Genomic DNA, 23,790 nt, shown 5'->3' with positions numbered 1-23,790 from the left:
GGAGGAGCCACTGTTCTTACCAAAAGGTGGTTGAGTCAGGTTAAGGCATAGGAGGTGGTATGCTTTGGGACAGTCCTTCTTATCACACATGACCAGCTCTCCCCCATCTCCACACTGGAAACAGTTATCTTCATGCATCTGCTTCTGTTCTGTTTTTATTTTCCGTTTCTTCTGCTTTAGTTTTGCATTTTTCACCTTCTCTTCATTTGCCGTTGCAAATGCTGTCTGAGAAGGAGAAAATCACAACACAGAGTCACTTATAAACCCCGAGCATTCAAGTAAATTTTGGGTTATTATTTGCATGAATTCTTCTTAAATGAGATCCATTTAAAATAGTTTTTAAGCTCTAAAAGTGCTCATTCAGATGTTTCTGAATTAACTTCCCGCCAGATAAAATAGCATAGCAGGTCAGACTATAGAATCTTTGGAGACTTCTAAGGGTAGAAAGTATTAGGCTAAAGAGTGAAATAAATCCAAACCCCCTTTGCCCTAGAGAATCTCTGGATTTGGGAGGGGAAGTTCCAGTTCCATCCATGTACCTTGGGCCGCACTCCCAGGAAGCCGCTGCAGTTTTCTGCTCCGCAGTGACACTCAGTCCTGCCATTGCCCAGGCAATCCAGGTTGTAATTGAATGTTAATTCCATTCCTGAAATGCAAAAAAAAACCAATTCACCCACATGGACACTGAGACCTGTGACAACGACATTTCATTAGCATTTGTTACCATGAGATCCCTGCTAAAACTGGAACCTTAAGTATCATCTCCTCTCCAATGAATGAAAAGTTCCTAAACACTTCACTGGTATTAGTAACTTCAAAGAAAAAGCCATGATTGTAAGTGAGGAAGACAAAAGCAAACATGCCAAATAGTGCCATCCTTTTACCTGCAGGAATGTCACAAAGAGCAAACAGTCCAACTCTAATGTCACCATTCACTGTCCACTTCTGTGTTTCACAGTTTGGGTTACAACTATGGTTCATAAAACGAGAGTAGTTCCCCTTTGGGCCAGCATCTATTATTCGGTCCTTCAAGGAAAAAGACAAAGATGAGTTTAGTACTTCAAAGCAGAGTTTTCCTGCTGCTGTGTAACATTTGCTATCAAACAAGACACAATACTCACCTTGGTTACAGTTAGCATATAAAAATTGGTGACGCTGTTCTCGTGAGCACGTTTGATCCGCAGCCGGCACTCCTCCTCGTCAATCAGCTCCCCAACATATTCATTCACAAATTCACCCTGCAAAGAAGAATAAAAGTAAGTGATCTCTGCATCCTAAGAACAACCATCATGGGAAGAAGCACAGAAAAAAGCATTTCCTATAAAAAAGACTCTGATCATCACAAAAAGTGTTACACTTTACTGGTCTGGTAGGCAGTGTGAATACATGCACCAGGTAATTGCTGCCCTAGCAATACACCCAGGCAGAATAAAAGCACAATGCTTTCACCCAGACCCACCCTGATGGCTGTCACAGCCCTGTCCTGGCTCACTGTACTGTCACTGTCATATTTTCTAGAAAAATCCCTTTGCCCAGGACTTTGCTCCTGGAAAGCTGAGAAGCCTCAGAGAAAAAGGAAAGCAATATTATCTCATTGCTTCTCCTGTGTTTTGCTCCTTTGGAATATGTTTGGAGATTGTTTCATTGGTTTCATGTGAATTGTTTTTGACTTATTGGCCAGTTGGGGCCAAGCTGTGTCGGACTCTGGGGAGAGAGTCATGAGCTGCAATTAGTATCTTGTTAGCCTTCTGTCTGTATCCTTTCTGTATTCTTCAGTATAGTTTAGTTTAGTATTCTTTAACATAATATAGATCATAAAATAATAAATCAGCCTTCTGAGAACACGGAGTCAGATGCATCATTCCTCGCTTTGTCAGGGGTTGTTGTGTAGTGAGGTCTCCAGGACAAGGTGAGAGATGAGAATTTGACTCCATGTTCTTTGAAGGTTGATTTATTATTTTATATTATATGATATTAAAAGAAATTATATACTAAAACTATACTAAAGATAGAGAAAGGATACATCAGAAGGTTAGAAAAGAATGAATAATAAAAACCCATGACAGACCAGAGTCCTGACACAGCTGGCTGTGACTGGTCATTAAGTCAACACAATTCACATGGAACCAATCAAAGATGCACCTGTTGGTAAGCAACCTCTAGACCACATTCCAAAGCAATCACATACTTATTGTTTACATTTCTTTTCTGAGACTTCTCAGGAGAAAAATCCTGGGCAAAGCTGATTTTTCAGGAAATACAAGCCCGTACCTTTTTGATGCTCCTCTTGGTGCGGAGGCCCCAGCCGCGGCGCTCAGTTTTGATGATCTCGGCGTCGGGGTAGAGCCTCTTGGTGAAGCACTGGTTCTGGCAGCGCTCCCCAGCTGGGCACACCTGAGGGTGGCACTCGTACTGCAGCATCCTGTTGAGGCACTCTGACTCCAGCCCACAGGGGTTCTCATCCGATGGCTTGCAGTTACAGCGCGGGATCTCCGACAGGTCGGCCACCTGGATCTGCACCTTCCCGATCACCTTGTTGGACTGGGGAGCAGAGGGCAGAACAAGGGATGAAGGCAATGTACTGGGAGCACAGAGTCTCCAACTGACACCAAAAGGCAAAGAAAAATTGTTTTATTCTGGGTTTTATTCTGTGTTTCCAGTCGGCCACCTGGATCTGCACCTTCCTGATCACCGTGTTGGACTGGGGAGCAGAGGGCAGAACAAGGGATGAAGGACTCAAACACGAGGTGAGCTGGCAGGAGCAGCACCATTGCCAAGGGAAGCACTGCAGCTGGCAACAGTGCTACCAGCTTTTAGTGCTCTGGTGATGGCCAAAGCAACCACAAAACTTCACATGTTTAAAGAATCCTTGGCAATCAACATTGCTCTGACTGAATCCCCAGCAATCATTAGCGAGCACCTATAGGTTGATCAATACTTTTCTGCTGCAAGAACAGGAAGAGGAGTTGTAATAAGTGTGTTTATTCCACCAGAAGTTTACCAGGATAAGCACAGTACATAAAGCAGAATGAGACACACATGAGTTGTCCCCATCCCAAAAATTCCTGGTGCACAGAGGGAACCTCAGCACTGGGGTTCACGTGAATTTCTGAAGTTTACACTAATTTGGGAAAAGTTATTTTGGTTGGCTCACATTTTGGATGATGTGTTTGTTACATGTGGAGAACCACAGCACATCTCTAAGCCACCTTCAGAAAAGATAATGCACTGGGAACACAGAGTCCACAACTGACATAAAAAGGCAAAGAAAAATTATTTTATTCTGTGTTTTACAGTACTGTAAAATACAGCAAGAGATAAGTGAAAGGAACAGCAAAATTATTTACATGGATTTCTTTAGGCTTCCACTGTTGAACACTTTGGTGTTGGTACATAACTTAAGAGTCACACAGCAGTGTGAGTTGGAAGGGACCTAAAAGAATATCCACCCCAAAGCCTTCCATGGGCAGGGACATCTTTCCACTAGACCAGGTTGCTCTGATCCCCACCCAACCCATCCTTGAACACTGCCAGGGAGTGGGCAGCCACACCTTCTCTAGGCACTCATGCACAGGGCAATTTCCTCACACACAGAATAAAAATAAAATAGAAAGAGGCCAACTCACTTTAATGTGTTTATAGGGCGGAGGCTTCCTTGAATTCCTTTCAATTTCCAAAGCCTCTTTGCTTTCTCTTTGTGCTTTCAGTTCCTGGAAACGCTTTGCTGCTTCTTCAAGTGCTGTGCAAAGAATTCAGAATAGAAAGCAATCAGTCCCAGCTGCTGCTAATCAAATATGTACATGTAAATGTATCTATTTAATTTTTTTCTTTAAGACTAGGAACAGAACTTTATTAACAAAAAAGAGAAGTTAAAATTAGTTATTGCAATTTATCATGAATTTATCAGCAGGTACTTTCAGCAGGTACCAACACACTGAACAATGATCCCATGCAGCAGAGCCCAAGATTCATCTCAACATTCCCCCATTTGTGGAAGCACTGAACTGGTCCACAACAACACACAATGAGTAGGCACTTAAACACATTTTTATCTGCAGTCAAGGGATCAACACAATGCTTGGATTTCACGTGAACACAGAACACTAGTCACATAATATTCCCATGCAGGTTAAGTGGTGATGGAGACACAAACACGTGGAATTTTTGTCATAAACCACTATAAACTTTGTTTGATTTTACCTTTCTTGAAGGTCTTGTTAATACTAGTTTGCCCCTCAGCAAAGCTTTTATCTCCTTCAACATAAGGGAAAACTCTGCCCTGGTGTACCCAATAGTAGTCATGTGAACCAAAGAAAAATACTGGGAAGTCCCCGATATCATGTTTGAGGCCCTGTATGTTGAGAGGCACAGACCTGGGATTGCAGATCTCTGCTGGCCACCACCTGCAGAGTAGGAGAGAAAAGAAGAATGTAAGTTCCCTCAACCAGAGCTTCCCAGTTTCCCTCATGGGATTGAGAAATAAAAGCCAGTTTTCCTTCCTCAAGGAAATGAATTCCTCCCTCATGCAGCCAAGGCTCCTGCTGGCAGTGCCTGGGAAGCTCCATGCAAAACACAAGCAATGTTCTTACTTCAAATTCTGGGAAAGCCTTCTAAGAATATCCATGGCCTGATAGTGGGCAACCAGGACCACCTGCAAACACCTGTATTGCTGCAGCTGACTAAAGCAAACACCAGCAAGGACAGCTGGGCTCTGCCTGCCCCTGCTTTCCCACATCCTGACCACACTCTGCAGAGCAAAGGTGTGTGCAATCCAGAGTCCAGCACTGCCTGGGAGAAGCAGGAGCACTGCATTTCAAGGGTGACATCCATGGCTGACCCCAAGCAGAGGAATTACTGTATGTCTAACTCTTGTTCACGATGACTGAGCTGCTTTATCTTCCTGCAATTCCAGAGTATATTAAAACATCCAAAGCATTAGAACCCCAAAAGGTGAACTTGCCTGTAATTCCCAAGCTTGACCCAAACGATCTGCTTGTACCGCAGCTTCTTGCCAGCTTTACAGTCATTGCAATTCCAGCATCCCTCAGGCATTTCTATGCTGAGACACTCGGGGTGGAAGGAAGCTGGGCACGACTCACAGCACAACAGTTTGCCACCTTGAAACAAAGAAGCCCTGCTTGGTTTGTAGAAGTCAGGATTGCTCCCCCCCATGCACAGCAATTGACATTAATTTTAGATCATCTGCTCCAGATTCCCACTGCCCCACAGAGAAATGACAAAAGAAAGGGATCAAGTCAAGCTTAACAATGTTGGTTAAAAAGGACTGTGCAGGGCTTAATCTAAGCTGGGACTGCATCAGACAAAAAAGCAGCTGAGGATTCAAACACAAGGTGAGCTGGCAGGAGCAGCACCATTGCCAAGGGAAGCACTGCAGCTGGCAACAGTGCTACCAGCTTTTAGTGCTCTGGTGATGGCCAAAGCAACCACAAAACTCCACATGTTTAAAGAATCCTTTTCAATCAACATTGCTCTGACTGAATCCCCAGCAATCATTAGCGAGCACCAACCCCACAGCCTATAGGTTGATCAATACTTTTCTGCTGCAAGGACAGGAAAAGGAGTTGTAGTAAGTGTGTTTATTCCACCAAAAGTTTACCAGGATAAGCCCAGTACATAAAGCAGAATGAGACACACATGAGTTGTCCCCATCCCAAAAATTCCTGGTGCACAGAGGGAACCTCAGCACTGGGGTTCACGTGAATTTCTGAAGTTTACACTAATTTGGGAAAAGTTATTTTTTGGATGATATGTTACATGTGGAGATCCACAGCACATCTCTAAGCCACCCTCAGCAAAGCAGCTCATGTAAGATGACTTGATACATTACACATACTGTAATATTTTATACATGTAGGTATATAAAATATATATACATGTTCTTATATGTATATATATTTAAAAATTAACAAGATATTGTGTCCCAGATGGAAAATCTGGGAGAGATTTGAGAGTATTCAAACTAATTTTCAATCACAGTGTCAAAAGAAGTGTGAATAGTTACTTCAAACCTTTATCAGAAAATCTTGTTCACCTATAGACTTTCCAAAATATCATTGCATTAATTGATCATTGCATGTTACAATAAGCATTCCTTAAACAATTCAGTTGCATGACCAACACTGTATTTCCTCTGCTAAAACCAGTAAAATCCAATCACATAGATCCTCCAAAGCTCCCAAACCCATAATGAAGTTTTTGAAGAATTTTTTGCAAATGTAATTTCAGAGGAAATACAGACAAATTACTGTAACGTTATCCAAGATGAGAAAATGCCAAGAGATGCAAAAATCAAACAAAATCAAACACAAAACTGTCAATGCTAAGCAAGAAAAAACCCAACATTGCTCTGGGGATGCATTAGGCAGGTATGGCTCAAGCTAAGCACAGGGCTCAAAATAATTCTTGTTTTCAGGAATTACAGGACTACTGCAAGCCATTGATCTCACAACGCTGACAGCGACCTAACTTGGGCTGGGAAATGGGGCACCGGCTCTGAACGCTCCCGGGGAACCAAAGTTCTGTGGGGAATGAAATACCAGAGCTGAGCATTGCACACAGACAGCAGCAACTGCCCCCAGGGGTCTGGGGAGGAACTGGCAGCAGGAACTGCCCCCAGGGGTCTGGGGAGGAACTGGCAGCAGGAACTGCCCCCAGGGATCCAGAGAGCCTCAGTCCCCTTGGAAACAGGAACTGCCCCCAGGGATCCAGAGAGCCTCAGCCCCCTTGGAAACAGGAACTGTCCCCAGGGATCCAGAGAGCCTCAGTCCCCTTGGAAACAGGAACTGTCCCCAGGGATCCAGAGAGCCTCAGTCCCCTTGGAAACAGGAACTGCCCCCAGGGATCTGAAGAGCCTAAGTTCCCTTGGAAACAGGAACTGCTCCCAGGGATCCAGAGAGCCTCAGTCCCCCCAGCAGCAGGAACAGCCCCCAGGGATCCAGAGAGCCTCACCCCCTTGGCAACAGGAACGGCCCCTCTGCCCCTCAGCAGCAGAAACTGCCCCTCAGCCCCCTTGGCACCAGGAACTGTCCCCAGGGATCCAGAGAGCCTCACCCCCTTGGCACCAGGAACTGCCCCCAGGGGTCTGAAAAGCCCCAGTCCCCTGGGCAACAGGAACTGTCCCCAGGGATCCAAAGAGCCTCAGTCCCCTTTGGAAACAGGAACTGTCCCTCCATCCCTCAGCAGCAGAAACTGCCCCTCAGCCCCCTTGGCACCAGGAACTGTCCCCAGGGATCCAGAGAGCCTCACCCCCTTGGCACCAGGAACTGCCCCTCAGCAGCAGGAACTGCCCCCAGGGATCTGGAGAGCCTCAGTCCCCTCGGCAGCAGGAACTGCCCTGCTGGGATCCAGAGAGCCTCACCCCCTTGTCACCAGGAACTGCCCCTCAGCCCCTCAGCAGCAGGAGGGGTCCCTGAGCTGCGGGGTCCCTGTGGGGTCCCAGCCTGGCTGTGGCAAGGACCCATCACCATGGGAAGGGACAGGCATGAGGCTCAGTGGTGGAGGTGGGACACGAGGCCCATGGGGCACACTCAGGTCAAAACTCCCTGCCCTCCTGCTCTGGCACCTTCCAAAAGGGACACAGCACCCACCCTTGCCCAAACACCCTCTCTCCTCTCAGGACCTGCACAAGGTCCAAAGCAGCACACCCCCCTCTGCTTCCAATCAGTTTAAGAAGTGGTTTTACATCATCCAGGTAAATAATGAACTGCAACAATATCGAGATCCAACTGCCTCCTCTTCACATTGCTGTGCAAACAGCTCCCTGAACCTGGAACAGCCCAGGCCAGACAGAGTGACCAAATCTCTTCCAAGGAGAATTTAGTGACAGCAATTATTTTAAGCCCTTTTATAATTAAAAAAAAAAAAAATTGCCAACAACATGAACACAGGCTCACAAAAACCATGAGTGAAGGTCACTGAAAGCAGTCAGTGTCAGGGGACAAGCAGACATTTCTCCGTTGATTTACAGAGAAAAAATAGAAAAAGCGAAAGTAAATTAAAGAGAAAGAAACTATTTTGGTTACCTTTCTCACATTTCTTTTTGGAAGCTGACGAAGGAGGAGGAATCATAGGTAATTTCATCAACTCAGCACGATTTGACTCATTCAGTAGGTAGTGGGACTTATAGGCATAGGAACTGAACAGGGGGTCTGAATGGTCCTGCACTACCAGCCCTATACGAAACAAACAGAAAGAGATGAGTTGCAATGAAACTACCCATGATTCCATGAAGGAAAAACCAAATACACCCAATGAACACCTCTAATGCGTTATGTGGGAATGAAAAAAGGATAAAATGAAGAAAAAGGAAAGCCTGACAAAGTGTCTGCGCTAACAAAGAGGTTGTGCTGGAGAGACTCAAACTTAACTGGAAAGCTTGCAATGAAATAAGCTGCTTCTAAGTGGAATTTCAATTGGTTCTATACCCTTCTAGAAAAGCACAAGAAAAGCAATAAAGTTTGACTCCATGGGATCCCTTTTCCTTCCCACAGGACAAAAGGAAGCTCCTCTGCAGACCTGGGGTGATGGTCACTGCAGCTGGGCCGTGCTCTGAGCTGGGGCTACAGATGGGAAAGATGCTGGGAATGAGAACTCACTGTCCCACTCCCTACAAGTCTGTCCCTGAGATCTTGCCTACAGAAGTGCTTTGCCTCTGTAATTGTGCTGGAAAGCAAGGAGGAGGTCAGTGTCCTGCAAGGCACCAAGGGGGAAGCACAGATGGAGGTTCTGCCCTAGGCCATGGTGGTGAAGCTCCCCCACCCAGCCCTCCCAGGGCTGCTCCAGAACAGTTCAGCACACAGCTCCCTACATAACTCCATCACAGGCCTTTGCAATTCTCTGTCCTGCATCAAGAAGAGCTTTTCCTCCTTACTCCAAAGAGCCAGGCAGCCCAGCTGAGAGCCCAGAGCTGCAGAGCAGAAGCACTTGGCCAGTAACTCATGGCAAGAGCAGAGTAACTGAGCCCCAAAGAAACAGGAAAGATGAGCTACCAAGAGAGCCCCCAGCTCTTCCCCTGAGGGACACACAGCTGAGGGCTGGACAGAAGCTCTTGGATGGTGCCTAAACACTGCTGTAAGAAGATTGGGGTCATGCATCATTGGGAGGATTCCTAAAACAAAGGAACCTACACATGCAACGAGGTGAACTGCACCATGCTGACTGCAGTTATTGCAGGGTGCTGAATAAGAGGTCTTTAAATATCTTGTATTTCAAGTACCTCACTTGTAAGCAAGTTTGTGTATCTTACAGATTGTCTCTCATCTACATTTTCTCACTTCAGTAACTGCATCTAAACACAAAGTCTCTGCTTCTGATAGCAACTAACACTAATTAAATTCTCACAGAGATGTCCAAGGATTTCTGAAGCGTTCAGTTCCCTGTTTCTTTCTGAGCAGGTGGCTCAGTGCTCCTGCCCCAGGTACTGTTTTCAGCACCCTGGCTCTTGATTCTAGCCAGGCCTGGTGGACACAAGCCGCACAAGAATGCACTAAAGGAACAAGTACAGAGCTGCTCTAAGACACAGAGGATTCAGGCAGTGGCAATGGTTTGGAATGTTCAAGTTCTCCTAATTAAGATCTGGTGAATACACAGGACAGGGAATTCTATCTGCCAGGGCACAAGAGGTTATTTAGATTGCCAGGAGAAAATACAGACTTGTGCAGTTTCATCTCTGATGGAGCCAGATTCAGGTATAAAGAGAATTACTAAACAAATGTAAAGTGGAAGGAAGAAAAGAAAAAAGCATGAAAAATTCCTTCTGCATTTCTTGTCATTCTGAGATGTGTAACTAATTCCTCTGCTCTTGCAAAGTCAAGCCAAACTAAACTTCCACCTGAATGAACACAAATGAAAACAAGTAACTTCAGGATCCAGCTCAGTTTCATTTCCCTATTAGTGACTCTCAAAACTGCTGCAGAGACCACATCCAATGTAAGCTGCTGGCATTCTGTAGAAAGTATGCATTAGTATTATTCCAACAGAATAATGGTACTTTTGAATCTTGAGACCAAAGTTACTGCTGCACCTACATTTTTTTAAGCTGCTCTCTGGCAGAACCCTGGTGACTGAAGAACCATAAAAGTAACAAGTGGGAAAAAAAGTTAAAAAGAAAAAAAAAGAACTTTGACACATGGAAAAGCACAGCATGAAATCTGCTCATACAGTACTGCTAAAGGTTTTCTTTCAAAGTTCTCAAATGTGAAGGCTTTTATAAATGGAGTATTCAAGTTCATAAATAAATCCCACCTTTTAGCCTTAAAACTTAGACAGTTTTAAGTTTGTAGCAGTGAAACAATCTCCTTCTGCTTAATATAGTGATCAACAACACAGCAGCCATTCTCAGCATGAAAAGGTTGGAATGGGGGGATTGGGATCTGCTTTTCCCTACTGGCAGAACAAGTGGGCCTGAGTGCCTAGTGCTGCTTCTGGCTATCAAATGGACCAACACAGCAAGTTGAACCTCATAAGAACTGCTGACCAAAATAAAATAAAATTAAATTACATAAAAAATCCCAGGTAGCATTTAACCCCAGCAAGCCCTAAGGGAGGAGTTCCTCATGAAACACTATTTTTATCACTAAACTACACAAATGACAACAGAACTATAAACAGGGAAAAACCAAGTGTCTCACCTCTTGCACAAACGAAACAAAAGCCTACATTTACAGCTGATGAGGAGTGAGTCCTTTTGGAATGGTTACTACAGATGAGGATGTGGGATGACACAAACAAGCTTCCTGCAGCGATGCAGCCGTCTCCAGAGTGATAGGCCACGGGGCAGCGCAGACATCTCGCCATGCGACCTGCTCAGGAAACAGCAAAGACACCCAGGGCTAGCACCACTTGGCTGCAAAACACCACTGGGGACAGCCAGAGCTCAGGGCAGGACAGGGAGTCAGATTCTCATCTCTCATCTCATCCTGGGGACCCTCACAAACACCACACAGGTGCAAGAGGTCCTTGCCCCTGGTAAAACACCTCACAAAAGCAATTATTTTGTTCTCTTCTTTTTCTAGTAAATTGCTCAGGTGGGACTTTTTGGCTCCTGTCCAATTCGCTGTCCTTAAGTTTGAGGTGAATTCTCTCAGTTCTCTCTGAGATGTCTTTTCACCTAATTGAGGAGAGAAACTTCTGGGCTCTTTTCCTTTTTAAGGGGACAAATGATATTTCTGTCACTCTGTCAACAGGGAGCACATTCCTATACAAGACTTTTTGGCTTCTGTGCAATTAGTTATCCTTAAGTTTGAGGTGAAGCCCCCAGGTCCTGTGAGATGTCTTCACCTAGCTGAGCAGAGAAACTTCTGAGCTTCTTCCCTTTTAAAGGGCACAAAGGACAGTTTTGTCACTCCTTCAAGGGGACAAAGGATAGTTTTGTCAACAGGGGGTACATGCCTGTGCCTGGCCTCACCTTTGCTGGCTTTGTGCATGTCCTTGTCCATGGAGCAGGCGGTGCAGCAGTGCTGCGGGCAGCGGAAGCCGCGCGACTCGAACAGGGCTGTGGCAAACTTGCGCACACAGGACTCGTGGTAGAACTTCCCACAGGTGCTGACAGAGCAGCGCTTCACGTCCTTGCCAGGCAGCTTGCAGGAAAAGCACGTGTGCTCTCCTTGGAAGAGAAGGAATAAGGAATGCCAACTGTAAAAGCCAACTCTGATGTAGAAACCCAGGGCACGCAGGAAAACTGTCCCCCAGGGGAGCACTGACTTGGACCCTCATCCATGGAGAAAGTTTCCCAGACTCCAAGATAGACTGGAATCCACAAAAGTATGAAATAGATTATAGAGAGCAGTGTGGGTGTGTCACTGGATGAGAAATTGAGGTTTTGGGGTTTTTAGGATGTTGTGGAGGGAAGCAAGATGGAGGACATAGGCTTTCTTCTTCATGCTTCTTCTTCCTCCTTCTCCATGGGTTTGGGTGGCATTTTGTAATTGGGCAGGAAAGTCCCCATTGAAGGCTCAGTGGGATCAGTTATTGGATTAAAAGGGAAAATAATCCAGGTGTCAGTTCTTAATTGGATAGTTTAGTCTTAAAAAACCTTGTGACAAGAGATTGTTGGCCATTTTGTGCCTTCTAATGAAAAGCTGCCAAACTCACAGTAGTGAGACTGTTTTACTGATCAGAAATAAAAAACACCTGAGTCTGAACATGAACTATTGTCTCAAGTGCCTTCAATCCAGACCTAGAGAAACCCACAACTGAAACCCCCACACTCTGACATACAGATATTGTCCAAACAAATTCTGAAGCCAACAGACTGTGAGCAATACAGGATCCTTCCCATCCAACGGGCTGGGTGGCTATTGTGATCCACAGTAACACTGGAGTAGCTGCTCACATAAAAATCTCTTATTCCAAGTAAAACCCTAAGCAGCTCATTATTTTTTTTTTCTTACAAGGAACTTGCTAAATGGAAAATGAGACTCTGGTCTCAGAGGTTAAAAAAGCAGCAAAATAACCCAAACTTAACTCAGAAACCCTCGGAAAGCACCACCTTGGTTTGCTCTGACCAGAATGTGGCTCCTGAGCAAAGGGGGAAATCCCTCCCAGTTTTCCAGGCACAGGAACACACTTACCATTCTTACACTCGGTGCAGATGAACTTTTCCTCAGGCATGGCCTTCAGGCCGAGACACTCCAGGTGAAACATGCTGCAGCACTCGCCCTCGCAGGCCAGCAGTGACTCGCCGGAGCTCTCACAGATCTGCAACAGGCAGAGAGCTCAGCAGGGAACAGGGCACCCTGACACACCAGTGACTGCCAGGTGCTAACAGCAGAAACTGTCTGCAATTGCTTCAGAATTAGGGTAAGGCAGGAGAACTGAACCTGGCAAGCCTCAGGGCGAGGACAAACTCAGCACTCCCTGCACCTTGCTCTGGGGTAACAAGACAGAGACAGGAGAGGCACAACAGCATCCATCTGCTCTCCTCCATGTCTCAGGGAACAAACTGCTCTTGCTCTTCAGGTCCTTTACTATTGACCAGGGAACTGGACAGAACATCCCAAGATTTTTTTTTTTTTTAAAATACTGAAAAATTCTTACTCTGTCCTATCCTGACCAACTATCTGGAATTTTCAAATGGAACAGAAAATGGCATCTACTTTTTCTATTGATGCTGGCAGGTATGGATTAGACACCACCTTCCAGCTGCTGAGCTTTCTGGCCTGCAGGAGGGCTTAGGAATCATTTAATATGAATCATTTTCAGAGCATAAAAACTCCTAAACACCTGAATATTTTATCTGAGAGGTCAAATTAACAGAACTAACAGAAATAGGGGATACATATTTAGTATCCATCACTTCCCAATATCACCAGTTACCTGACAAACAGTGTCTTTTTTACTTGTTCCAGTTCCTCTCCTGGATAAGCTGGAGTCCACTGACTGCACATCTGAGGCATCAGCATCAGCAGTGGCTGAGGGGCTGTCTGAACGCTTCCCAAAACTGCCCTACAAAGAGGAAAAAAACCATGGCTCTCAAACCAGACAATGCCAAACCACAACCACACCGGGAAAAATATTTCTGTCACGGCTGATAAAAAAAACATTTGGTAGGTCTAGAGACACAAAGGTCCTGGAAAGGTGCTGAACTTCGCTGGGATGACACAAGTGCTGCCTTCTTGATGTATTTCACCTGTACAAGCCAAACACCTTAAAGAGCTCTCTTACTTATCCAGACACTCTTTGGAGTTACAACAGATACAGCAGCATCTCCCAATTCCCCAAGAATTTCAAGCCTTCCACAGAGCAAACCATGATCTAAACCAATGCTTTGCCAGACAAAGTAACAGGAAAATTTGCAAGCAAACATTGTATTTTTACAACAAACCAGTGGAGGGGATTAGAACAGACAAGGTTTTATGTTTTCAGACAATGAAATAATCAAAATATGTAGAAAATAGAGTTCACATATTTAGCAATATTTAGCAGTAATCAACTGAAAAGCCCCTTGTACACAGACAGCTTGTTCAGGTTCCTGTGAGAACCAACACACCTTTACCTGCAAATCATTGAGTCCTCTGGAGTCAGAGTCAGACGTGTCCCTGTAGGCTGAGCTGGTCAGTTCCATGTCTGTGGAGGCACGACTTCTCTTCTTCAAGGGTTTACAGGAGTCTGAAATCTCACTGGCACCTTAACACAACATGCTAAAATTAGTTTAATACACGGTCTCGACTCTTTGCTTCAGCTTAATAAAGGAAAGAAAGATGAGGGCTTGGATTCCATTATTTGACCTAATTTTCAGTTTGAAATTTTGTTACTAGTTGAATTCTCCCTGAAAATTAACTGAAAACCAGCTTAGGCAGAGCTTTTGACAAACTTTTTAACATGGTGACAGAGTGGAGAAAGGCAATAAACTGTCTCTAAGGGAGGATAAATCCTTAGATTTCCTCTTCATCATCCATCTTTAATTTTGGCTAAGCAGAGACTTTTAAGAAACATCCAGAAGACTTGGGGGCTTACAGCACATGAACAAACACCATCCTTCCCCCAGCAATGCACGAGGACCAGAACCCCAAACACAGCCTGTCCCCAGGGAAGCTGAGCTCAGCCCTATAGAGCACCAACACCGTGGCTCACATGGAGCAAAGCTGCTGCCCAAGGGCCACAGGCCACCAAGGTCACCTGAGTTAATTTTCACCTGTCACTTACCTTTCTGCAACCCCGTCTTCACTGCTGCCAGTGGGACAGCTTCAACCTGTTTGAAAGGAAAATCCACAGTTAACACCAGAGGAAAGTTTCTCCCTAGTCCCAAAAAGCAAACAGGTCAGTTCAAGGGGTTAGAATTCAGGTGGGAGCTGCCATCCCCTCCTCAGCCCGAGCCTCCGCATCCCGCTGGATCCACTCCTGCCTAGGCTGGTGCCCGCAGCCCTGGCAGCCACGGGCCACTAGCCAGGGCCACTAGCCAGGTCCTTCCTCTCTGCCCTGGGGCAGGAAGGTGACAGGAGCGCTGTATCCGTGTCCAGCAGGCAGGAGCGGGGGCCCTTGGGCAGCCACCCCTGGTGCTGTGCAAACCCCACAGCTGTGTGAGCACACGTGCCCCTGGCAGGGCTGGCACTGGGCTAGTGAGGCACAGTGTGGGGCACTCTAGGTGCACTGCAGGTGCTCCCTGCAGCTCCTGCAGCCCTTGCTCCCCGTCTAGAGCTCTGCACAGGCCTGCTCGGGTGCCGTGGTGCAGGGCTCTACACAGCTGGAACTCCAGGGCACAGGCACTTCAGCAGACAAATGCACAAGTTTAAAGTCTTGCAAAAGCACTTCCAGTCCTTGACTCTAGGGAGAAGTTTAGGAACTGTTCTGCCAACACACATGGAAGATGTGGGAATTTGGTGACTGGATAATATTTACAGAAGAAAGCTGTTGCCTAAAATCCTGTTTCCAAGGTTAAGAATTACAAGTTATTGCTTTGCAATGTGGTTACATATGCATGGAGAAACACATTTAGTAAATATTTAAGGATTATTCTATAATTTTTTTAAAAAATATTTTATTTTGTTGTACAATAGGTAAAAACATACAGTAGAAGGATTTGTATAGGATACATTTTGTAATACAAATATAAAATCTAAACAATCACTTTTATTTCTCCACTAGTCACTGTAACAGTAGCATCAACATTTTGTTTTTCCCATTAGTTGTACTCGTTCCAGTTATAATTTTATACCAAGTTGTTGCAGACTAACTGGGGAATCAAGAAAACTTGACTTTGGGTAACAAATATTGTTGCATAATTGTAAGAAGTTAGTAAGTTTTCTTTTTTAAAATTTAACTTAATACATTCAAGGTTTTGCGCATTACAGTGCCCCTGGGTTTCACTTTAGTCAGATACTTCTCCTGAGAAAAGCACTTTAATTCATGTCCACAGACTGAGTCAGCCAGGTAAGAGAAGCACACGAAGCTACCTGGCATCCATGAAGTTCATCTTGTTGGTTCTTATACCTTTGTTAAATTAAGAAACCTTTACAAACATAAAACAACTCTTTTGAAAGAGGGAGGCTGTGACAGCTCGTGCCAAGAGGCTCCATGCACCACATCAGGTGTCACACACCCAACACTTGAATTGCTTTAAAGTTTCAGCAAGAAACTGCCTCGAGCTGGAGCACTCCTCTGCTGCACAGCAGTGCAGAAATGCTGCAGCATCAAAGGAAAAATAAGGAGAAAAACCCCCAAAAAAGCAACTGAGTTCACTTTCAGTCTCTGAAGTGAAGGAAGTGCAAAACAAAGCGCAAAGGGCAAAGAATAAATTAAAGAGATAAAAATATTTTTTCCCCTTCCCATATAAATCTTCATCCTGACTGTCCCTCTTTAAAAATTCTCACTGGGAAAATCTAAACTATGAAACATTTATATAAAATTCTCAGCTTTCAGACAGAGGCCTTTGAAGCGGGAAAAATCAACCATGCAAGGAGAAGAACCAACAACTTTGACAAACTTGTTTAAAGTGTATGCAGGTTTTAGTATTTCTGTCCATCCACTGCACTCTCCTACTCAATTCCACGCAGAAATTTTTGATCATTAAAATTTTCTTAAAGCAACAACATTTGTCTGTCTGACATCCAGATTAAAGGAATGCCCTGTACACGTTAGAACTATTTCAGGAAAAAATGGTATATCCCAGAACTGTTTTGCTGATGACTGCCAACATGAAAGTCTGACTATTCATCTTTAAGTGAAATCATTCTTGAAGTCCATTTTCAGAAGTGGTCAAATTAATCACTCTAACTTCATTTGAAAAACAAAGCCTCAACATAAACCAGCAGCTAAATCAAGAGCCAAAGGAAGGAACCTGGTGGCAATTCCATCCAAGAGAAATCACTGAAACAAACCCATTTTGCTCAGAACAGAAATCTCAAAGGAAACATGGCAGGTTCATTAGGAGTCATCCATCACTGCGTGCCCACTTCCATAGCCTGACTGATACTGAGAAGATGCCAGTAGCAGAGTCACAGCAATGGCATTGACAGGGGGATTTCATGGAGGATAGTCCAAACCGAAACCCGATGGGGAAAAATGGAGAAAAATAAAAAGGCACCAATATAAGCCACAACATTTATGAATACAATATATTTTAACTCTCTACATGGAGGAAGCCAACCTGCTCCTTTTTGATCTTCTTCTTTGGCACAACTTCAGTGGATTTCTCAGACTCGGAGCGGGTTCGAATCGATCTTCTCTGTTGCTTCTTTTCTACAGAACCTGAGGAAGGAAAAAGGTTTCCATTATATGATTCCTTGTATTTCTGAGGTATAGCAAGATGTGCAACACCAAACCAAGAGGTAAAGGAATGAAACCAAGACTTTGTCCTCTTTTGAATGTTTTATTTTTAAATTCAGTTCCAAGCTATTGACCAGCTGGTGCTGTGGCTGCAGACACACATTCTGATTGCAGAGATCAGCTTCAGAAAACAAACACAAGTAACAGGCTGGAACAAAAGGCTGGAATTCAGATTAGGGCAAACAGATTTCCATAATCCATAACACACCTCTCTGGCATGGTCTTCACCTGGGTAATTCTGAACCAAACAGTCCATCTTTGGTGTTTTGGGAAGGTAGCCACAACCAACTCCTTGAACAAAAACAAACTAGAAATTTCAGATGCAAAGCTCAGCTTCAGGATTTCCTCCAAAATTCCAGATCTGTGTCGCCCTCTATGGGGTGATGGCCTCTGTCACATAACTACAGCCAGTCCCACCCTGTACCACCTGCAGCCACACCAGACCTCAATGCTCACCTGCAAGTTTTGAGGTGAAGAAAAACTCAGCACAAACAGAGGCATCAACCAGGATGCGTTACCGTCATTAATGAATGTGAAAAACAAGTTTTTAAAAGCATTAGCATAGCAAACAAACTCAGATTAATGAAGGTTACTGTGACATTTCAAGAGATGAAGAGGGAGCTACTGGGGTTTGGCAACAAAGGCTGGCAAAATCAAAAGACCTTTCTGTGCTCCAGCACCTCCCAGACAGGCACATCGAGAACCATGGACACCCAACACCATGGGCAGCTGTTGGAACAAGCACAACACCTGGAGCTGACAAAAGTGGCACCTGAGCATTTACAATGAGCTGCTGGGAAGCATTATGCTGGGTTTTCAGCCTGGGAGGTTTCACCTGAACAAGACACAACTGGGAAATACTTTGTTTTCTTCCAAGCAAAACTGCAAACTCTTGGGAGCTGACTGTGTCAGATGGATGCACAGTTAGGAGCTGTAAACCTGCCTGGTCTTGTCAGAAGATCAAGTATCTAGAGACACACACAGGCTTGAACCAGACTGAAAGCCTTGCAAAAGGACTTCAGAGAAAAAAAAAAAGAAAACTCCACTTGATACACTGGATGAGCATTTTTCCCAAGGCTGCATGGCTTAGGAATGCCTCAGTAACTAAACTACACAGCTGGAAAAGTTACCATGTTACAATAACTGGATTTCTGAGGGAAAAACTGTTTTTCTTAGAGGGAAAAAAAACTTTTACAGCTTATTAATTAATGAATAATAGCAATTAGTTATTAATAATTTAGAAATTAATGACTGAGGTCAACATCCATCATGTCTGTCCACGTGTAACTTCTGGTTAGGCCCCATCCCTTGAGGAACTCACACAGCAGCAGTGGGTCTCCACATCAGAGCTGGGGAGTATCTTTTGACACTTTGCTGTGTGACCAAAATCCCCTGAAGCAGCTTCAGGTAAATTTGAGCAGATGGGACCAACAGTTACTTTAAACAAGAATGGATTTTCTCCCTGTGCTGCCCCGCTGAAGCCAAGGAGGATCAAGCCCTGGATCAGAGAATTCCAGAACCAAACCGTCTAATGCTGGCTGACAGCAACACTGACCACTGCAATGGGCACTTTCTCTTCTTCTTGCTCTCCAAGGATCCAGTCATCACCTTCACAATGCTCCCATCCCATCTTCAGGTATATTTTCATCCAAAGTTTCAGGACAGATGTTGGACCAGCCCTCCACCTTGCTGGAGATAAATCCTAGTTCAGTGTCTGCAGGCCAGAGGCACCAGGGATTCTCAGGGCTGCTCTTGCAGTAGCAGGTTTCAAGTAAGGGAATTATCTTTCCAGCATTATTGAATTCTGTGTATCTAACTGCAGGTTAGCAATAAGGACTCCCAAAGTCAGTCTGGGAAATACTTTACCGTAAAGGGATTCTGAAGTTCCACTGACCTTACATTTGAAAAAAGGACTTGGCAGTTATGTTCCACAAGAGGGGACCAATAACTGGACTTTGGAAATGGCTTTGAGAGTGACTGGAGTGTGCACTGCAGGTAAGCTCAGGCACTTACAGGGTGTTAGCAGGTGAAGTGTTACGTATCCAAAAAGCCTAAGAAAATGAAAAAAGAGAGGCTCAGAATTCTCACCCCCTACATCTGAGGAGCCAAAAGGAAGCTGAAGCCTTTAGATCCCAGGTGAGAGAAGCAGAACTGTGATGGCTTCTCCTGCTGCAAGGCAATTCAAGGAGCCACAGCAACCACAGCTGGAAAGAACCACCACTGCCAACAGCAGGGGAATCCCCCCTCACAGCAGGAAATCTGAGTGCTGCAGTCCCAAACACTCCATAAACCAGCAAATAACCCTGCCTAAAACCATCACACAGACAGAACCTGAAATGTGTTTGCAGAGAACTCATGGATGCTGACCACTGAGACTTCTGACTCTGGTTCTCATCTGTTTCATGTTTGGAAAGGGAGAAATAATCAAATAGATGGATAGTTAAAGCAGAAGTGACACCTGGCAACATTATGAGATTCAAACAGCTAATTCAAAGTTTTCCCATTTCAGGCCCAAGTTCCATTATTTGCTTCAGTGGTTCTTCTCCCTCAGACCTGATAGTTCAAAACTCACTGCTTTATATGTACCCTCTGAGATGGCTTCAGAAGGCAAGCACCACCTCATTTGGATGGAGTTAGCTGAAGCAGTTTTTAAAAAATCCCTGGTTTTTAACAGGTCATGCAAAAACTGAACAACAAAGCCTAGGGAGTCTCCATCTCCAATCAGACATTCCCTACTGAAATGTGCCACTTCCTGACTCTTTTTGCTTTCATGACAGCTCTCGTATTTTCCATTTGGGACCAAAAGCCATGGCAATACCCTGCTAACACACATCCACTGGGTTGTCTTCTAAACCAACTTTCCATTGCTCTGCACAGGACATCATCCCTTGAGTATGTTGCCTCAGGCTGTAAGTTGCAGACACAAAGTTCAGAGGCCAAACCACCAATCCCACCCCACAGCCATGCTGTGTATGCTGGCTCACATGTGTGACACAGCCATGCTCATTACAATTACTATGTGAACAGAAAGATGTTAATAAATCTTAAGTAATGAGAAAATGCTGGGTTTGATATTTGAATTCTCACGCTGCAGGCTCAGGTTCAGAGCAGGATTGCAGTTTCCCTACCTGCTGCCCCAGAAGTTGTCTCAGGAGAGGATGCATTTTGCACCACTGCCTTCTCACTTCTCTGAGCTGACGAAGAATTAAGTTTCTCTTGTCCTTTGACGCTTATTTCTGTTTTGTTACCAACTCCCTTGAAAAGAAAAAAGGAAAAGATTGTCTTTCCCTGTTACAAAGGTGTGCTGCTACCAGGTAACAGCCTGCCCCTGAATCTCAGAACAGAAACAATCAATGCTCTCCAACCCAACACATAGACAGGATTAATCTACTACGGAGCTGCTTCCCTGCACAACTTTCCACCCCCTCACAATCTCCCCTCACACACAAGGAAAAAATAATTCCAGTGACTCTTCTAAACATTACCTTCTCTATAGGGCTTAGGATGAAATAAACACTCTCCAGGTAGAGAGGCAGAAGAAGGAGGCAGAGAAATAGTCCTAAGCCTTTTCCTTACACTGACTGTGGGAAGCTGCTGTGCACCTGAAGGAAGCTCAGAGGCAGAACTCAATTTAAAAGTCTGTCACACAAAATGTAGTTATTACTTTTTAGTACATTATTAACAGTTTTGTCATCTGTTTCCTACAAAACCACTGATTTTATCAAGAATTTTTGGACTATTTCAACTAGGAAGCTGAAGATATTCAATATATTTAATGTGTTACAAACAAAAACATGGTCATCTGTAGGGAGCTGCTCTGCCACCAGCAAAACAGTTACTGCCAGAGCTGCACTGAATGTGGGGTTCAGTGCACTGAAAGATTTTATTGTCACATCTGTCTGCTAATCTCTCCAATGAAAGGAACATAGGTGGTGAAAGCTTGGTGGACACAGCTCAAGCTCCCCTGGAAGGCAGGCTCAGGCTAACTCAGGAGCAAAAGAGGGGTCAGTGCACCAAGCACGTACCTTAGTGGAATAAACAAATTGATCGATGAGTTTTCCATCACCAGCAGCATTCTGAAGGGCAAAAACCTGTTCAATTTTAACAACCGGAGACATGTTACACTTTTGCAGATCCAGGTTGTGCATGGTGATCGAAGCTGGCAGGGACTTCCTAGCTGCAGCTGTTTTCCAGGCGATTTTCACAGGTGGAGCCTCCTCCTCCTCCAGGCTGGAGTGCCTGCGCTGGCCCTGCCGGCGCTCGCCGTGGCAAGGCGAGGAGCCTGCGGCCGCGCCGCCGTGCTCTGGCTGCGAGCTCGGCGCCGCCTTCGGCCGCCGGTTCTTCTTGGCCTCTGATTTGGAAGCAGCAGTCTTTTTGGCTTTGGCCAAAGCTTCCTCTGGCTCTTGGTCTACGTAAATGAAGGTGTACTGTTCTATCCTCTCTTCCCGGGTCATTTTCAGCGCCTTCTCGGCATGGGCAATGCCAATGTCCCACTGCGCTCGCTCCCTCTGCGGCCGCGGCTTGCGAATCTTGGGGGAAAAGACAAGCAGTTGGTTACACTGAAGATTTTGCCATTACAGCCCTTAAAACACAACCCTGAGGGTCTCTGCATCTCTCAGGCAGCAGATTGTAGTCTGCTCTTCATTTAGAGGGTATTTTTGACACTGAATGTATGTTGCCACATTCTCTTCATAGAGAAAAGCAAGGCACAATTTTTCCCAAGAATATTTCTGAGATTCACATTCTCTGGACCTCAGAAAAAGAGAAAGCACAATTCTTATCACTTGCTATGCCTGTGTTGTGCCAAAGTAGAATGCAATATAGAGACTGTTTACCTAAAGTGAGGATATTTTATTTCCTTGGCCTATTAGGGCTGAGAAAGTGTGTGTGTCTGGACTGTCAGCTGACAGTCACAAAGCAATCAAAAGAGAAGTGCAGTTATTTGCAAAGTAAGTGCTTGGCAGATTCAGTTTAGATGAAATGTATATAGTATAGTATAATAAAGTAATTAATTAACCTTCTAATAAGTTAAAGTCAGATACATCATTCTCTCCCCCTCGACGGAGTCGTCCTTTACTTCAATAAATGTAGACACAGAATTCTCTGCTGGTGAGATGCAGCCAGTCCATCTCAAGGCAAAGCCCTGAAGACTTCCAGACCTGCCCTAGAGCATGCCCCTTACAGAGATGATCCCCCCAGTGTCCCCTGTACCTTCTGTTTCTCAGAGTGGTTGCTGGCTTGCTTGGCTGCCTCAGCCAGTAACTGCTCGTACTGTTTGTGCCCTTGGTACTCCCGGACGCGCTTCTCGTGCACCCAGGCCCGCTCTGGCTGGTTGCTGAAGAACTGTACGTGGTATTCCCGGGCACCTGAAAGGGCAAAAACCACTCAGGAGTTGTACCAACACTGCTCTGTTCAGCTCACACCTTCCTCCTCCCCAGTGCTTCCTTCCGCAAGTGGAGGTACCTGGCCCAAGTGCAGAAATACAACAGGCCAGATCCAGAACAGTTTGGGATGGATGCTTGTTATCATGATATTTTCTGAAAAATCCCTTTGCTAAGGATTTTCTCCTGCGAAGCCTCAGAAAAGAAACATAAACAATAATTGTCTGATTGCTTGGAATGCAGTTTGGAGGTTGCTTACCAACAGGTGTATCTTTGATTGGTTCCATGTGAATTGTTTTTAATTAAATAACCAATCACATCCAAGTCGGTCACAAGTTTTTATTACCATTCTTGTTCTAGCCTTCTAATATCTCCTTTCTCTTTCTTTAGTATAGCTTTAGTATGTAGTTTTCTTTTAATTTAATATTACATCATAATATAGTAAATCAGCCTTCTGAGAAGTTGGAGTCAATTCTCATCTCTCACCTCGTCCTGGGGACCCTCAACACAACAACAGCTGCCCAGGACACCCTACCCACAATGGACTCTCCCACTGACTTGAGAAAAACAGAAACACCTGTGCACCAGCCTATTCCCACAGTGCCACCTGGAGAGGTCACATCCCAGGTGCCAGTTCTGTGTGTGCCAGGACTGTCCTGTTCAGCACACACACAGCAGAATTCAGCCCACAAAGGCAGTTTAGAATGAGGATATTTTTAATAACAGAACAGCTACAGACACCTGATACTCTGGCAAAGAGCTTCCTCCTTTACCTCTTGTATTAATTTTGGTATGCACGTCAAGCTGTGGATCACAGGACACCATGCAAGGCCACCATGGGTACGTCCCCACCTTGGACCAAACCAGATCCCCAACCTGGAACTTGACATCATGGGTGACCTGCGTTGGAAGGGATGGCACGAGCTGCTGGACCTGCAAAGGAAACACCAGATTAAAGCCACAGGAGAGGATTTAGAGCACTTGGAGATGCACACGCCATCCACAGGGACTTGTTGTTGTTCTCTCAGATATCCCTGAGGTTTGATAATCCAAGATGAGAAAAACATTTCTTAGAAACGTGAAAGAAAGGAGCTGCACGCAGCTGGGATTTATGTAACAACATCAC

The 23,790-nt window shown here is 44.9% G+C and overlaps 1 protein-coding gene across 9 annotated transcripts in view; it reads right to left on the bottom strand.

The window, feature by feature from the left end:
* Nucleotides 1-23,790, bottom strand: part of NSD3 (nuclear receptor binding SET domain protein 3) — a 39,201-nt gene that overhangs the window by 5,792 nt on the left and 9,619 nt on the right. For 3 of the 9 annotated variants that reach the window (XM_050983131.1, XM_050983134.1, XM_050983132.1), the window contains 20 exons: nt 23,438-23,597; nt 22,495-22,649; nt 21,309-21,812; nt 20,412-20,538; nt 17,105-17,205; nt 14,665-14,710; nt 14,009-14,145; nt 13,336-13,464; nt 12,591-12,717; nt 11,426-11,623; nt 10,650-10,820; nt 8,043-8,192; nt 4,961-5,117; nt 4,201-4,403; nt 3,627-3,739; nt 2,272-2,541; nt 1,122-1,238; nt 885-1,026; nt 540-646; nt 21-225 (listed from right to left, as the gene is read on the bottom strand). In XM_050983131.1, the coding sequence (XP_050839088.1) occupies nt 21-225; nt 540-646; nt 885-1,026; nt 1,122-1,238; nt 2,272-2,541; nt 3,627-3,739; nt 4,201-4,403; nt 4,961-5,117; nt 8,043-8,192; nt 10,650-10,820; nt 11,426-11,623; nt 12,591-12,717; nt 13,336-13,464; nt 14,009-14,145; nt 14,665-14,710; nt 17,105-17,205; nt 20,412-20,538; nt 21,309-21,812; nt 22,495-22,649; nt 23,438-23,597 (3,319 nt within the window). Of the gene's footprint in view, nt 1-20; nt 226-539; nt 647-884; nt 1,027-1,121; nt 1,239-2,271; nt 2,542-3,626; nt 3,740-4,200; nt 4,404-4,960; nt 5,118-6,080; nt 6,540-8,042; nt 8,193-10,649; nt 10,821-11,425; nt 11,624-12,590; nt 12,718-13,335; nt 13,465-14,008; nt 14,146-14,664; nt 14,711-17,104; nt 17,206-20,411; nt 20,539-21,308; nt 21,813-22,494; nt 22,650-23,437; nt 23,598-23,790 lie in introns of those variants that run through there. The other 6 variants (XM_050983133.1, XM_050983139.1, XM_050983136.1 and 3 more) reach the window with 5 other exon arrangements.

This window comes from Serinus canaria, chromosome 22, assembly GCF_022539315.1.
Source record: "Serinus canaria isolate serCan28SL12 chromosome 22, serCan2020, whole genome shotgun sequence".
Classification (NCBI taxonomy): domain Eukaryota; kingdom Metazoa; phylum Chordata; class Aves; order Passeriformes; family Fringillidae; genus Serinus; species Serinus canaria.
Note: the sequence above shows the minus strand (reverse complement) of the source record. Positions and strands in the feature narration are given on the sequence as shown.